Source organism: Tachysurus vachellii, chromosome 24, assembly GCF_030014155.1.
Source record: "Tachysurus vachellii isolate PV-2020 chromosome 24, HZAU_Pvac_v1, whole genome shotgun sequence".
Classification (NCBI taxonomy): Eukaryota; Metazoa; Chordata; class Actinopteri; order Siluriformes; family Bagridae; genus Tachysurus; species Tachysurus vachellii.
In genome coordinates this window covers 4,351,048-4,367,227 of record NC_083483.1, presented here as the reverse complement: position 1 = coordinate 4,367,227, position 16,180 = coordinate 4,351,048, and the positions used below count along the sequence as shown (strand labels likewise).

The following is a 16,180-nucleotide window of genomic DNA, read 5'->3' as shown; positions in this document are numbered from 1 at the left end:
CAGGAGAAAATTTTTGCAGATTAATAAAGTAGATTTTTGAGTGCTAAAATCTAAATTTAACAACAGCAATTTACACCAATCATTATTTTAAAACATTTACATTCCCCTGGCTATTGTGGTGTTCTGCCTTCTTAAGAATTCTTGAGATTAGAGAAGTTGAAAAGAGGCCAAACATGCTAACAAGATAAATGGAAAAGCAAAGAATATGCAGTACCTGGAGGATTTATCTGAAGAACATCATTTTATTAGTTTAACTACTTTTATTAGTTCAAGACAAATAAGATACTAATGAGCAATTATCACAAAATATATAAACATTCATTGATCATACAGGTCAAGTAACAAAGAACTGGATCAAAATTCTAATTCATGTATTATTTGGACTTCTGGACTATAATGTCTAGGGATCTTATTCTTATATTAATTTTAATACACAGCTTCTGCAAACAAAGACCCTGATACTGTATGTTGAAGCCGGCAGGGTCTTCAGATGTTCCACCAGCTACTCATTTCTGGACATCACTGACATTTTATTATGGCCAATTCTGGTATGAAATCTATATGAAGAGATCTGCTGCTTTTAGCCATTAGGATTCTTATTTATTTATTTATTTATTTATTTATTGGTCTTTATTTAGTTCTACTAGATCCATTAGGAGTCTAACTGCAATTAAAAGTTTGCTTACTTACTGTTGCTTCAAAAATAGTTTCATGATAAAAAATAATATGTACAATGTTTGTATTTATGTGGCTTTTTACACATGCCTTAAAAGCATCAATTTTAGTAAAAAAAGTATTAATTTTGGTCTTAACTGCATCTTTGAATTCTTCAATGTTGTTTTTAATTGTGTAAAATAAAATTATTTAAAACACTACACTTTTCAACAACTTCTAAGGAATGATTCTAAGGATTTTCACAGTTTCACATTACTGCACCAACACAAATGTCCATCAGTGGGTCAGATGTACATTATGAACGAGAATGGTTTGAGAATTGGAAAGATGTAGAATGTAAATGTTGAAGTTGTTTTGGGATGATCCTTGTTCTACTATAGAAGTAAATCTTTCTTTAATACATGCAAGGACAAAGAAAATACACCATTTACTACAGAAAACTAACAATCACATTTCGCAGTCAAAGCATGTGGAAGATGAGCAGAAAATTTAGGAAAGTGGAACAGAAATGTGTAGAAACCTATGAATTGAAACTTATTCTGCAGAGATCCCACAGTATATTACAGCAGAATAATGAAAGCTTATAGTACGAATAGGATAGCCTTGGCTGAACAGTTGACATAAAACATTTGAGACCATTAGCTTATTTTTCACCTAAACTGGGTCCAGTGGCTGTTGACCTGCCTATGTTTTTAAAATCTGTAGCAGTCAATGCTTTTAGAGATATTGTAGGATTCTAGAGATAAGTGAACTTACACTTTTAGTTTCACATGCAGAATCACTTCTTCCCCTTGAACAGAAAACAGTACATATGTCAGCAGCAGATGATTGAAATGCAGTCTTACATAGAATGGCAATTGTCAAAGTAAAAAGCTGTGCTCATTGTTTGCTTTCTGTCTCTCCTCGTACAGCTGATAAGGGACAACAAGGGGTGATCAAAAAGTTTCGCCTACATCAGGTACTCCTCTAAAGGGGAAGCTAACAACATGATCAGAGAGATGAACGAAAAGATCATGTGAACGGTTTGTCTCTCTGTCAGAAACCAAAGAGGAACAGGCAAAGCAGAAGATGGGGAGCAGCTAGACAACTAAGCCATGGACCAGCAAATACAAAGACTTGTATTGGGTCCGAGCAAGATGAGAGAAAGATAAAAAGAGAAGTTTTTCATCATAGTGAACAAACCTCATACAGTGGCAGCTGTAAAATACTCAGCTATAAAATTCCACCTCAGTGAAATGTAAAAAAGCTTTTTTAACTTTTCTATAAAAAAAGGACAATGTGAAATGTATCTTAACTTACACACACTTCTGAGCTCTGCTTGTCAAACTGGCTACACACACTAAATAGGCAATGTGTGCTAATGTGAGTGTGTGTGTGCGTGTGGTTCCCTAAACAGGATTCCCTGAACATTATTGGTATAAGAGAAATTTAGAGCATATTTCCTCTGCTCTTTTCAGAGGGAAAATTTAAAAGATCTTGTGTGACGAGGTCACGTGGCTGAAAATCCTAAAGTTGCAGTAAAAAAAAATCACAAAAGGCATCCATCATTTTTTATTTCTTAAATAAATCCAATGCTTGCGAGGAGGACTGACCAATTCTCTTCCTTTTTGAATAAATAAATATATAAAATAAAAATAAATTAATAAAGCCCTGGGGGCATGGTGGCTTAGTGGTTAGCACGTTCGCCTCACACCTCCAGGGTTGGGGGTTCGATTCCCGCCTCCGCCTTGTGTGTGTGGAGTTTGCATGTTCTCCCCATGCCTCGGGGGTTTCCTCCGGGTACTCCGGTTTCCTCCCCTGGTCCAAAGACATGCATGGTAGGTTGATTGGCATCTCTGGAAAATTGTCCGTAGTGTGTGATTGCGTGAGTGTATGTGAGTGTGTGTGTGTGCCCTGTGATGGGTTGACACTCCGTCCAGGGTGTATCCTGCCTTGATGCCCGATGAACCCTGAGATAGGCACAGGCTCCCCGTGACCCGAGGTAGTTCGTATAAGCGGTAGAAAATGAGTAAGTGAGTGAGAGTGATAAAAGTCAAGGGACTGGAATGCACTGGAAATCAAACCAGGGACGTCTCTGAGGCCAGAAACACTTATTTAAATGTAAAATCAGCTGAACTTTAGGTTGAATCTTACATTTAAATTGGAATCTTCATTCGTGCATGTACTGATATACAAAGCCGGCCTTTGTAAACAATGACAATAATATATTTAGAATTGATTCATAAATTTTTGTGAAGCAAGAAGAGCATGATGACATTTCCCTTTAAGCCTCTTGCTTCTTTGACTGATCAACTCTTGTTCATGATTACAAACATGAAACAAACTAAAGGGATTGGTTTAGAGGAACTACTTTCTCCTTAGCATAGCAAAAGCATTTTAATTATAGAATCACTGCTTCCTGATTGTTTTTATGCTGAACCCAGAAGTAAAAATCTTCTCATGATGAGCGGAGATACAGCAGAAGTAGATATAGTTCCAATTGATGTTCCTCTTTAAGCAAATCTATTTACGGCATGCTACTGTTATTAAAATATTCTAAAATCACTTGTTTAAAAACAAATAAATAAAAAAAACACCATATATAATAGGCCCTTCTATTCTTTTGATACAATGCCAGAACAGAAAATATAGATACTTTAGGATCATTCATTCATTCATTCATTCATTCATTCATTCATTCATGCTGCTTTACAGAAGTATAGAAAAAGAAGAGGAGAAAAATTGAAAGAAATATATAAAATACTAACAATAATAAAAAAATAATAAATACATTTAAAGTTTAAAATTTATTTTTAAATTTTCATTTGAAATTTTAAATACTATATACCTATCCCTATCCCCAATGAGCAAGCCGGAGGTGACAATAGCAAGGAAAAACTCCCTGAGATGATATGAGGAAGAAACCTTGAGAAGAACCAGACTCAGAAGGGTGAAACCGGACAGTAAATAATGTAAATGTAAATAATGTCCTGAGGAACTAATTCTTTCCTGCCAAAGTTTACAAATGATTGCTGATAAAGACCAGACTATACAGCTGACTGAAACAACATTTGTTCAAAGAAGCCATGACAGTCTCCGGATAGCTCCATCCACAGCAATCCCATGAGTCACTGGCTGACCATGCAGATCATTCCTAGGCAGGGTGACCACCGGGTGACAAAACTCCAACCAGGGGAGAACGTCAGGATTGAAGAAGTAGCTCCGTAAGAAGAGATGATCAGACTAGGAACTCGGAACACTGGGAACTCGGGAGTGGCATAAATAGTTCGACAGAGAGAAAGAGAGTGAGAGAGAGAGAGAAGAAAATTGTTATGATTTTAATCTGCCCATCCCTACTGCTGGATGAAAGAATGCCTCTTTATGCTCTTTATCTGCCTTCACCAAGCCAAGATCTTTGCGTGACCCTGGGCATGGCCACTCCCTGACAGCCATGTCATGAGCATCCAGATGCTGCCTACTGAGAGGACAAATCCCAGGAAGGTGGCCTAGATGACGTAAAACTTGCACTTCTCTGCCTTCATGAACAGACGATTCTCTAGCAATCAACGAAGCACAGTATGGACGTGAACCAGAGAAGGGGAAAAGATGAGAATGTCATCAAGGTAAAAAAAGACGTACTAATTAAGCAGAATCTCTCTGACCCATCCTTCTTAATTAATGACAAAAAAGTAACTAGGTAGACAGTGGAGGAGGACGAGCAGATCAAACCAGCAGCAGGCGACTCCTGTATATATGTGGTCATGGCCTCCCTTCACAGCAAGTGAGACTGTAAAGGCAGCCTCTGGAAGGAGAAGTATCGGGAAGGAGATTGATGATTGAAGGAGAACAGTCAAATGGTCGGGGAGAAGGTAGAGAGGAGGCCTGTGCTTTACTGAAGACCATCTTGAGCTCATGATAGACAGAGGGCATGGATAAGGTATAGTTTTTGACTGGGAGCAGGAGGGAGAAGTCAGAGTGATTGGCAGTGGTTTCTCCACCCAAGGACATGGCCACTGCTCCAGTCCAGATGAGGATTATGTTGAAGGAGTCAAGGGAAGCCAATCATGATGGTGTCTGTGGTAAGGAGACAGAAAAGGAGTGGAGTGGCCACTGCATGCTACTGCCCGCTGCTATCTTGGATCTAATATGTTGGATCTATCAAGCCAACCTTTGTCTGAACTTACCCATTTTTCAAATGATTAAAAATACTGGGGCATGTGAATGAGGTTCTTGTACCATGATTAACCCTACAAAAACAGGAGGTAGTATTGTGGCTTGGGCTTTCATGACTGTTTGGCATTGACTTGAATGGCCTTACTAATCTTTTTTGACCTTCCCTAACTCGACATGATAATAGCAGCAGATAGTTAAGTGAATAATAATAAAAAAGTGAATAAAAGGTAGAAACTCCAGTGGAAATATAGGAAAGTTTCTCCTAAGAAGAATGCAATAGTTTGGTGATGTCAGTGGGTTGCTTGCTTGATGCAGTTGTTTCAAGAAGCAAGAGACACCCTACTAAATTTTGTGTTATTTACTTTAATCTGTTTCTATAAGTTTACTTGCAAAAAACTGTGGGGTCTGTCTGGTTGTAAATGTCAGGAAAGGAAAGCTGAATTTTGATCTACCATTTCATTTCATCTTTTCATTTTAAACACAAATGTCTTAAGCAAAAGCAAATGAATTTAATAGTTCTTACAGCTGCCACTGTGCTGATGGTACATGCTGCTTTGCTACTTGGGTCATGCTAATTAGATCGATTCATGTTCTTTAGTCAACAGTTTCTGTTTTTCAGTACTGGTAGTAAATGTAAGTCGTTGGCTGCTGGTGATTTGGCATCAGGGAGTTTTTAGAAGTTTTTAGAAGAGGAACTTTTAGTTTTTTAGAACAAGTGAACCAATAAAATTGTTTTACACTACTGCTGCAGTTCAGATTGTCTGGTGTAAAAGACTAAAACTTTAATCCCCAAAGGAGAATTATGGATTCAAAATCAGGAACATCAGCTGAATCCTGGATGACAGCCTTTATCTTTTGTTTAAGAATCTAATGAATTGCCTGAAACTAGGTCAAATTCCAAACAGAATGGAAACACTTTGTACTAATTATCTCATTTTTGTTGTATCTAAATTATCTCCACAATCTATCTCTCCACTATCTATCTGTCTTTCTATCTATCTATCTATCTATCTATCTATCTAAGTGTAGTGTGACTCAAAATACAATTCCTGACTTTTAAATCCATTTAATTAAAGGAGATGGTTGGGTTTGTCTGGAATGTTATTGGCATACTGCAAAATAACATACACACGATAGGTTTTAAAGTAAATGTAGACAGTTTGTAACCGTTTTGTTAAGATTTATTTCATTACTTTGTTTAAAATGGCACAGCTGCGTGTTATAACCATGCACTGAGCTATTATACGTAATTATCATCCACTATTGCTGATCGAACAGTCACCGCATTCAGGCGGTTTACATTTTCTACACTAATCTAATCCCTGTTCACAGTTTGAGGAAATTTACACATCATTATTTAATCGATACAAAATTCTAACAACAAAAAGTAATATTTGAAAATTGCACTTCCAGTCTTAACATTTTAACAATGCTAATCTATAGTTAAACATGTGAGTGTTAATTAGCTAAATGCAAACCTCTTTAAAGTAGACAGGGTTACGAATGAACCAATGAAATGGACAGGAGGTGGAACTTAGGATTTTTAAAATCCTCTCAAATCCTCTCCATTTTATTGGATGCTGCATGTAACTAATCACAACACAGTTAAATAAAATTTCCACAAGCTCTTCAATACAATTAAGCAAACAACGGTATCAGAACCTTCTCAGAAAAATGTGCAAATAATATTGTACATCAGAATGAAGTTTGACATTGTCATTATTTAAACAATTAAATTATTCAAGCACATGTTAATACTGCAATAAAAGTTGCCAAGGTCCTAAATTTCAAAAGTGCTAATGAGCGACAAATCACTGTTAACATTTAAATTAAGAAAATTGCATAGGACATCTTGGCTGCATATTTATGAGGGCTTTTGTTCTTTTGTTTTATTGTCTGCATGCAGTTTGTAGAGCATCATTCAACAGTAAATATTTTCCCACACAGCAAACTTCATTATTAAACTACATGGAATTTTGGCAAAAAAACATCCATATCAGGGATGAGATGATTTGATGAAGCTTGAGTGGCTATAATAGGGACAAGATTTTTTGAAGCACTCCTTATTGTCCTTTCTCTCACTCTTTTTCTCCATGTCCTTTCCCAGTGCATTCACTTCCTGCTCCTCTTTATGTTCAACAAGGTACAAATCAGCAGGAGGTACGTCTGTGAAAGTGATCCTATAAACATAGAGAGGAACAGGTAGAGAAAGAGAGAGAGAGAGAGAGAGCGAGCATGTTAAAAAAATATAAATATAGAGAGAGAAAGAAAAAAGGGGGCAGAGTCAAATAGTTGTCTTTTTTATAGTTAAACCAAAAACCTGTGTCGCTATTTTTAAGCTGTTTTATTTGTGCAGCAAAGACGACATCAAACCTCACTTCAGTTAACAGCCATGCACAGGTTCAGTTTACAGGCTACACCATTAACAATGAAAGTGAATAAATCTGTGCATCCATGGTAATGGAGAGTGCAGCAAAGTTCATTGTAGCTCAATAATATGTTGAGAATGTGATATGTACAGCAGTGTCTGCGGGTTTTCTTTCCCATTCTCAACTCCAGCCTCTTTGACATAACATATGCCTCTCATCTGACTCAAGTGACCAATTCTTTAAGAGCTGGGATTAAAATTGTTACCATTAAAGTTCGTTAAAGAAAAACAACTTTTTCAGTTCAGTGACTCACTATAGATGTTGTTTTTGTGATACACTGAAGACGTTTAGTTTTGAGAACAAAAGATAAACAGGAGTTCATAGATCTGAATTTCAGCTTTCATTTATGATTTTTACATCTAGATCTGTTTAAGTTTAGCATATAGCACCTTTGATGGCCCAAATTTTTAAATGAGCATTGGAGTACTGGAACATGTAAGCTGACAGTAAATTAAAGTAAATAAATACAATCCATGCTCAAAATAAATACAATGCATGCACCTACTCCTGAACTTTAAAGATCCACAGCTCACTCCACACTTCTTCATGGCACAGAAGACTCTTTATACTCTCTGTATATATCTGACACTGTTACACTTTGTGCATTACAGTCTTTCTGCACTGATGCCATGCTGCTGCTATCTGTCTTGCACCTTACAAATGCTTTCATACTCAGTACTCAGAATGTTTACATATGAAGAACTCTTTTCCAAAACGCGATAAACGCCAAAATTAAAGAAAACGAGTTTGTCATGTCATTTTGCTGTGTTGTGAACCTATATACTGCTCCATCAATGTTTCATGCCAAAACGCTATATTTCCTTGTTTAAAATGTACTGCAAGATGCAGTTCCTTTCCAAACCGCGATAAGCGCCAAACCTGTTTTTTGCCAAAACGCTATATGTCCTCTCTCGACCAATCAGAATTCGGTGAGTGTTCGACGCAATCCAACATGGTGGCGGTCTTAGGCGAGAGATGTTTGTTTGTGCGCAGTCTTCAAAATGAGTGTAGGAGATTATGTCTATTCTTAATAAAGTTATTTATTTCCATGATGTCATATGTTGCATGTTCTCTTGTTGGTTTATGTCTCTTTTTATTATTAAAAAAAAAAAAAAAAAATTTTAAATAAAGGATGGATTTATAGCGTTTTGGAAAAAAATAAAAAGAAACTTTGAATTTATATTCAACAAAATTGTTGTTTCATTTAACAATCACTGTTTAACATGTTCAGACTGAGCCAACAGACCATTTTAACAGGATAAATTGAATATAAACAAAATGTGTGGGTCTAGGTAAAAAAAAGTCATTTTCATAAAAACAATTAAAATGGATTTATAGCGTTTTGGAAAAGAGCTCCTCATATATTTGGATGTATATTTGCACCGTAACAATTCACAGTTTGCATTTACTCATTCTGATTTACGAGATATATTCACTTGTTTATGTCTATGTATTACAAGTACACTGCTGTTACTTTATACAATCTTTTTTCTATATTGAACTGCTCATATTATTATACAAACTCTACTGTATACTGCATTGCATGTAAACACTTGATTAGAGAAAGAGAAACGGTATTTCGATTCCTCTGTATGTCTGCACATATGGTGGCATTGACAATAAAGAACATTGAACCTGATCTAAACTTATGAGCTCAAATCCAAAAGTCTTCATTGTATAGAAAAAAAACAATACAATTGGTCTTGCTATTCTAGTACTTTTGGAGGGGAAAGTAAAGTTTTTATTCTACATTTGTGTGTGAGTGCGGACGACATTTGCGTGTGAGTGCGGACGACATTTGCGTGTGAGTGCGGACGACATTTGCGTGTGAGTGCGGACGACATTTGCGTGTGAGTGCGGACGACATTTGCGTGTGAGTGCGGACGACATTTGCGTGTGAGTGCGGACGACATTTGCGTGTGAGTGCGGACGACATTTGCGTGTGAGTGCGGACGACATTTGCGTGTGAGTGCGGACGACATTTGCGTGTGAGTGCGGACAACATTTGCGTGTGAGTGCGTACCTTTAATAGAGGAAAAAGAAGCGAGCTCTCTGTGTGCTGGCGATGGCTTCAGACATGTTTCTCACCTTCAAGTAGTTTACAAAACCTTTAAAGAACAGCAGGAGACCTGCACAAGCACGCGCACACATGCACACAGTCAGGTCACTGTATAAGAAAAATCACTTTGAAATGACATTTATATTATTATGTACAGTTTGATTATTTATTAATGTTTTTTTATAGCCAATAATAAGATATTCCCTGTTTACACTAGTAGACTCTTAGAACGAAATAAAAAATTATTAATCATAATAACAAAAATAAAAAATAATCAATTACCCAGAACCAGAAATATCCACCAGAGCCAGTACTGTCCATTAACATATCCAGTAAAATAATCAGAAAACTGGTGGGGAAAAAAAAACATCAACGCTCAGTGCATTGCATTATGGCTATTCAAAACAAACAAGGCTTAAATTCTTCTTACTGACAATAAATATCTTTAGGTATCTATAAATAAAAGTTTACTACACATTGAACAGGCATAAATGCAGCACAGTTCAGGTTAGTGCTGAATAAACAGCCCTGTCACTTACTCAACTTACTTCTATATTTGACAAGTTGTGTATATTTGTTTGTGTGCATGTTGTACCCTGACGATGAGGATCCACTTGATAAGGGATAATCCGAATCCACAAATTGCTCCATAACGGCCAGCAATGGTGTTAGTGAGACAGAAGGACAAGCAGAATCCTATCCAGTTAAACAGGAAAGCCACTGCAAAGACACACAGAGACAGAGTGAGCAAATATAATGCACACACCCAAATCAACATAATCGAGAAAAACATGAGCAAAGATAAAACACACACAAAAACATGAGCAAAGATAAAACACACACAGAAACATGAGCAAACTCACTGAAGAAGGCCAGCATAAAGATGCCATCGTTTCCGACACGCAGCTGATCAACATCATTGAAATCATCTCGTGGAGGAAAATCCTCATCCTGACAGGGAAATTGGCAAAAAATAAAAAAAAAAGTCAGCAAAAGAGAGAGACAGAGGAGAGACAATGCTAGTGAAGACAGAGTGGGTGTGTCTCACTCGTGGTATGCTGTCCCCGGTCGAGGCTGCAAGTTCGGCTGCTTTGGCTTTCTCGACTTCATCATAGGTGGGGAGAGATGTGGCCACACTGTAGGGAGGTGGAACAGGAAAATCCCCTTGAAACACACGTTCTAAACACACAAACACAAAAATACAGTATCAGTACTTGAAGTAGGTCAGTGTTCCACAACAAAATATATTATAAATATACAAAATATATATAAGTAAAGAATCAAGATCAGTTAGTAACATTTATTTTTGGATGCTTCAGAAAAAGGTCTCAGTACTTAGTTGAAAAAAGAAAGAGAGGACAGAGGTTTGATATATTAATCGTGTTTTGTGACAATCCCAGTACACCCATTCCACCCCATCACAAGCAGCACAGACCTGAATGTACAGCACCGATTATGGGTGGCCAAGACACACATGCTAGGGGCATGGAAGCTAATGACAGGATTTTCAAAGGATGATTACCAGGGAAGCAAAAATGATGGTATGCACAGAGGAGGGCAGGTAGATCCTAATGCAGGCTGTTATCCCCATTTTTTTTTCCAGATCCCAGCAACAGGCTAGTACCACTACAACTACTCTCAGCCCAATTGTATTTTGGTGCCTCTGCCTGGCTGTGTCTGTTCTGCCCTGCTCCAGCACTTGACACCACAGTGGTGGAAAATGAGATTAAAGAAATAATAATAATAATTTAAAGACAGGCTGTAGTTGCCATGCGCCAACATTTTCTGAAACTAGTCTTTCCCAACAATCAGTCTCCTGTCTAATCTGTCCTTAGGTGTACAAATATGTACGGACACCTCCACAAAATCCCCCTGTAACCCTGAGGACGCTGCACTCCAGCTGACGAACACGCAAATCCTGAAGTCTCTGAATAAGGTAAACCTCCACAAGGCAGTGGGACATGATGGGGTATCACCCAGAGTCCCGAAAGCATGTCCTAAACAACTGGCAGGTGTGAACATGGACCTCTTCAACTTGCCTCTTAAACAAGCAGTAATCCACCCTGAATGAGCAGTGGCACTCAAGCCAGTTGCCATGAAGTGCCAAAAAAAAGAATGGTACTCACACACATTAACACCGTGGTCCCAGACACTGTTGTCTCCCTACAGTTTATCTACAGCCCCATCAGATTAGGGATTGACACAGTGGCACAACAGCTCTGACGTACACTAGTAAACACTTGGACTGAATCAGAACATAATGAAAACAATCAACAGATCCACAACAAACAAATGCAGTGGTGATGAACAGACAGCAGCAGTTCAGCTCCACTCTATTGGACGGCCAAGGCAGGGACATGCATTTTCTCTTGTGCCTCTATATGGTTGTATTCTGCCCTGTTTTTTTTGGCTTCAAAACTGTTTGGTGCATTATAATGCTATATGAAAGAGGTTTGTAATAATGAGAACATACCCGGAGTGGATGTAGCTCCTAAAGCTAAGCTGGCATAAGACGGGGGTGGAATCTCGCCACCTATTGCCATGGTGTCAGGGTGAATAGTTGCAGCCGCCTGGGACGAGGTGGAAGGCTCTTCCGCATGGCTTGTTTCAGAAGGCTCATCCTCGTTGTGCAACTGAAAACAATGACAGCTGTTTGAGTGAAACAAGTGGTAGCAGATCAATGCTTTAAGCTTTTGGTTAATAATCAGAGGTTTGTGAGTTCAAACCCCATCACTTAAATTACTTTTGCACCACCCTCGACTATTTACACAAGATAAACAAACAGAAGATGTAAAAGGTTGTTTTCATAAAATACTGTGCTGTGAGGGTACAAAACTTGCCTCTTGGCAGAACTACAATAGTTAACTAGCAGCTAATTACAACAACTGGGACTAATAACCATCTGCTTTTATAAAGTTTATATCTTGAGATTTGTTCCTCCATGAACACTTGTTAGCGCCTCATTACAACTCACTACTTTCTCTAAAAATGTTTGACAGTACTTCACTAATTTATGTTTTCCTTTGTCTTTACAGAATGTACCTTATGGTGCTACACCACCCCACTCTAATAGCCCCACACTATTAGCTAATAACCTCAGCAGTGTTTTTGTACTACAACAGGTTTGAAACACAACCCAACATGACTTTTAGGAGTACACAGCCAAAACTTATGATGAAATAATACATGACCCACTATAAAAAATTTTTATGTTCAACTCTCTCCCTGTAATTATGTGGTTCTTTTTAATCTCAGGCTCAGGGTTAACATTACAAACAGGCATCCAAGCCCATAAATAATTATAATAAAATTAAATAACTGTCCTTGTACTCAAGAGACCAACTATGTGATCTCTAATTACTCAGCCAAAAGTCAGACTGATCAAGTGATAAAATGTTAAAAGGCAATGTATTCTTCTGGAATATTCTGATTTGGGGTTTGTTTTTGCTCCATTTTCACTTAGCACTTGCATGCGTCTGTGTGTGTGAGTGTGTGTGTGTGTGAGTGAGAGAGAGAGAGAGAGAGAGAGATTGACAGAGAGAATGAATTGAGATTTCTTTATCTATTTTTATCTGTGCAACAGTGTAATGTCAGAGTTACACACTTCTGAATTTCCCTCGTCAGACTTGATGGTTTATCAGTTGATCAGTCAGTCAGCAATGCTTCCCAGAAAACTGATATGAATCTCAGAGCTTCTTCACAAACGTCACTTCCGCATTAGTCAAACCACAGACAGTATTTCTGATGCATCAAAAATAACCTTTTCAAATTTTATAACATTAGACATAATTATAAATTACTTCTATCCTCTAATCAGTAGAAACCCCATGTAGACACGTTTGACCATGTCCAACTTTACACAGACAAAAAACCCCAACAGAAAGTGTAGGCTAAATAAGTTTTACCTTAAAAAGCACAATATGATGTTAATTACTTGATCAAACATGAAACAGCTGACAAACATAATAAATGTGAAGAAATTTATATTCAAATCAAATCTAAATTTTATTTGTCACATACACATACAGAGTACGACACGCAGTGAAAAGCTTTAAGTTTTCGCATATCCATTTACATTTACAGCATTTAGCAGACACTCTTATCCAGAGTGACTTACATTTTTTTTTTCAGTTTATACACCTGAGCAATTGAGGGTTAAGGGCCTTGCTCAGGGGCCCTGCAGTGGCAACTTGGTGGACCTGGGATTCAAACCAATGACCTTCCGATCAGTAGTTGAACACCTTAACCACTGAGCTACCACATCCCACAACCCAAAATTATTTATGGGTTTGGATGCCTGTATCCCAGGTTTTTATGAGCCTGGGGTCAGCACACAGGGTCAGTCATATTACAGCACCCCTGGGAGCAGGTGAGGTTAAGGGCCTTGCTCAAGGACCCAACGTTGATGTCTCAGCAGCTTGTGGGCTTGAACCCCCAACCTTCTGATCAGTAACCCGAAGCCTTAACCACTGAACCATCATGTCCTCAGATAACATACAGTAACATACAGTAACATACAGTAACATTCAATATACAATTAAAAACAAACACCTCATTAGAACATATTCTGCTCAACTATATAGAAACTAGAAGTCCATATAAATTTATGATTTTTAACCTGATCTAATTGTTTTAACTGTAGGTATTATTATTGTTATTATTATTGTTGTTGTTGTTATTGTTATTATGATTAGTAACATTGTTATTATTCTTATCATTAGTTATTATTACTATGATTGTTATTATTATTATTATTATTATTGTTATGATTATGATTATTATATTATCTACAAAGAAGGCCATGTAAATCTGGAACGCGGAAGTCGAGCCTGGCCGAATCCCAATTCACTGTACACTGTACACTGTACACATGAACACTAAATCTAGGTCTTTGAATGATGATGGATTGTATGCCCAGTGTAAACAAACAAACAAACAAACAAACAGATAAATAAAGTTTAATAGCCCTGTTTTAACCAGCATTACTAATGTGTTCTAAATAACGTACAACACACTATCTTTGACACCTACGAAGTGCACTAGATATCCATTTGAGACACAGCCAGTGACTTTCTGCGCTAGCTGGAAACAACACGGCCTTAGCCGAGTAAAAGCCTAAAGAACACCATTAAACATATACAAATATCGTTTAGTTCGTGTTTATACATTATTTATAAACATTATTTAGATGATGTGGTGAGTGAGTGTAATTAGCTGACTTACCACTTGATAACGGCTAACCGCTGACTCCATTTTATTCTTTTACACAACCGTCAATAAGAAAAATCACCAAAAAATAACGTTAAATAATTTTAGTTGTGGATATGTAAACAGCCAAGGGGATCGGTTTGTCCAAAACGGCGGATATATATTTCCCCCATTTACAACAAATTCAGTTTAAAGAGTGTTTTTGTTCTGCGCTTGAAAACACATCCGTCTGCTGACACAACGGCAGGCCAAGTGGGGGGCGGGTTGCCACATCATGGAAAAGTAGATCAAATGTTTATAGTGCTTTACAGAGAAAAGTATCTCGAAGCCGCCAGATGGCGTCCAAGGGTTATTTGCATATTCATTGCTCTATCACGGTCATTCTATAACACTCACTCTCTCACACTCATTTTCTACCGCTTTATCCGAATTATTCTCGGGTCACGGGGGCCTGTGCCCATCTCAGGCGTCATTGGGCATCAAGGCAGGATACACCCTGGATGGAGTGCCAACCCATCGCAGGGCACACACACACTCTCATTCACTCACGCAATCACACACTACGGACAATTTTCCAGAGATGCCAATCAACCTACCATGCATGTCTTTAACCGGGGGAGGAAACCGGAGTACCCGGAGGAAACCCCCGAGGCATGGGGAGAACATGCAAACTCCGCACACACAAGGCGGAGGCGGGAATCGAGCCCCCAACCCTGGAGGTGTGAGGAGAACGTGCTAACCACTAAGCCACCGTGACCCCCCATTCTATAACACAAATATTTATATTGTCTATATGAAGAAGGAAGAACAGAGTTTTGTAATAACAATACACTGCTCAAAAAATAAAGGGAACACTTAAGCAACACATCCTAGATCTGAATACTTTGTTCTTTACATAGTTGAATGTGCTGACAATAAAATCACACAAAAACTATCAATGAAAATCAAATTTATTAACCCATGGAGGTCTGGATTTGGAGTCACACTCAAAATTGAAGTGGAAAACACACTACAGGCTGATAAACTTTGATGTAATGTCCTTAAAACAAGACAAAATGAGGCTCAGTAGTGTGTGTGGCCTCCCTACAACGCCTGGGCATGCTCCTGATGAGTCTCCTGAGGGATCTTCTCCCAGACCTGGACTAAACACATAGCTTCTTTGTGTGGCTCATCAACTTTATACCTCTGTAATTGCTACGAATCTCAGGCATCTTTTCACTCTCTAAAATCCTGTTAAACAATGTAGATAGAAACTACTGTATACTGCAGTCTCTTCTAGAAACTTCCGCCCCTCCACAGGTACAGTATGTCACATTTGGACCAACAGCCTTTCAAAATAAATAAATAAATAAATAAATAAATAAATAAATAAATAAATAATCTTTACAAAAAACAATAGGGTTTCAGTGCCTAATAAGAATATATAGGTAAATTTGCTGATAACGCAATGATGTACAGAATATATGGGATTTATATATGTTAAAGCTGTCATATTTTAAGTACAATTCCTTTTTTTAATAGTATTTAATTAAGGGTCAAACTTTTTATCTGTACGCTCTAATATTTTGTATCATATGGGTAATTCACTTTTGTAAGGTGAGGTTAACGTTAGGAATCAACCGTTGAGAACAATCGTTGAGAATCAACTGGAGTTGTT

General features: G+C 37.8%; 1 protein-coding gene across 1 annotated transcript; it reads right to left on the bottom strand.

The window, feature by feature from the left end:
- Positions 1–5,986: 5,986 nt before the first annotated feature.
- On the bottom strand, positions 5,987–14,775 carry ndfip2 (Nedd4 family interacting protein 2). The gene is made up of 8 exons (XM_060860391.1): positions 14,539–14,775; positions 11,789–11,948; positions 10,364–10,494; positions 10,179–10,266; positions 9,911–10,035; positions 9,598–9,664; positions 9,280–9,385; positions 5,987–7,007 (listed from the first exon to the last, which is right to left on the bottom strand). The coding sequence occupies exons 1-7, from the start codon at positions 14,566–14,568 to the stop codon at positions 9,282–9,284; spliced, it is 705 nt and encodes a 234-aa protein (XP_060716374.1). The 5' UTR covers positions 14,569–14,775; the 3' UTR covers positions 5,987–7,007; positions 9,280–9,281.
- Positions 14,776–16,180: the final 1,405 nt, after the last annotated feature.

Bases quoted from the DNA above. Each gene is read 5' to 3' on its own strand.
- ndfip2 (XM_060860391.1), bottom strand. From the start codon at position 14,568: ATGGAGTCAGCGGTTAGCCGTTATCAAGTG. The intron at 10,495-11,788 runs GTATGTTCTCAT...TTGTGTGTTTAG, and splicing joins AGGAGCTACATCCACTCCGG to AACGTGTGTTTCAAGGGGAT. The intron at 10,267-10,363 runs GTGAGACACACC...TTTCCCTGTCAG, and splicing joins CCGGGGACAGCATACCACGA to GATGAGGATTTTCCTCCACG.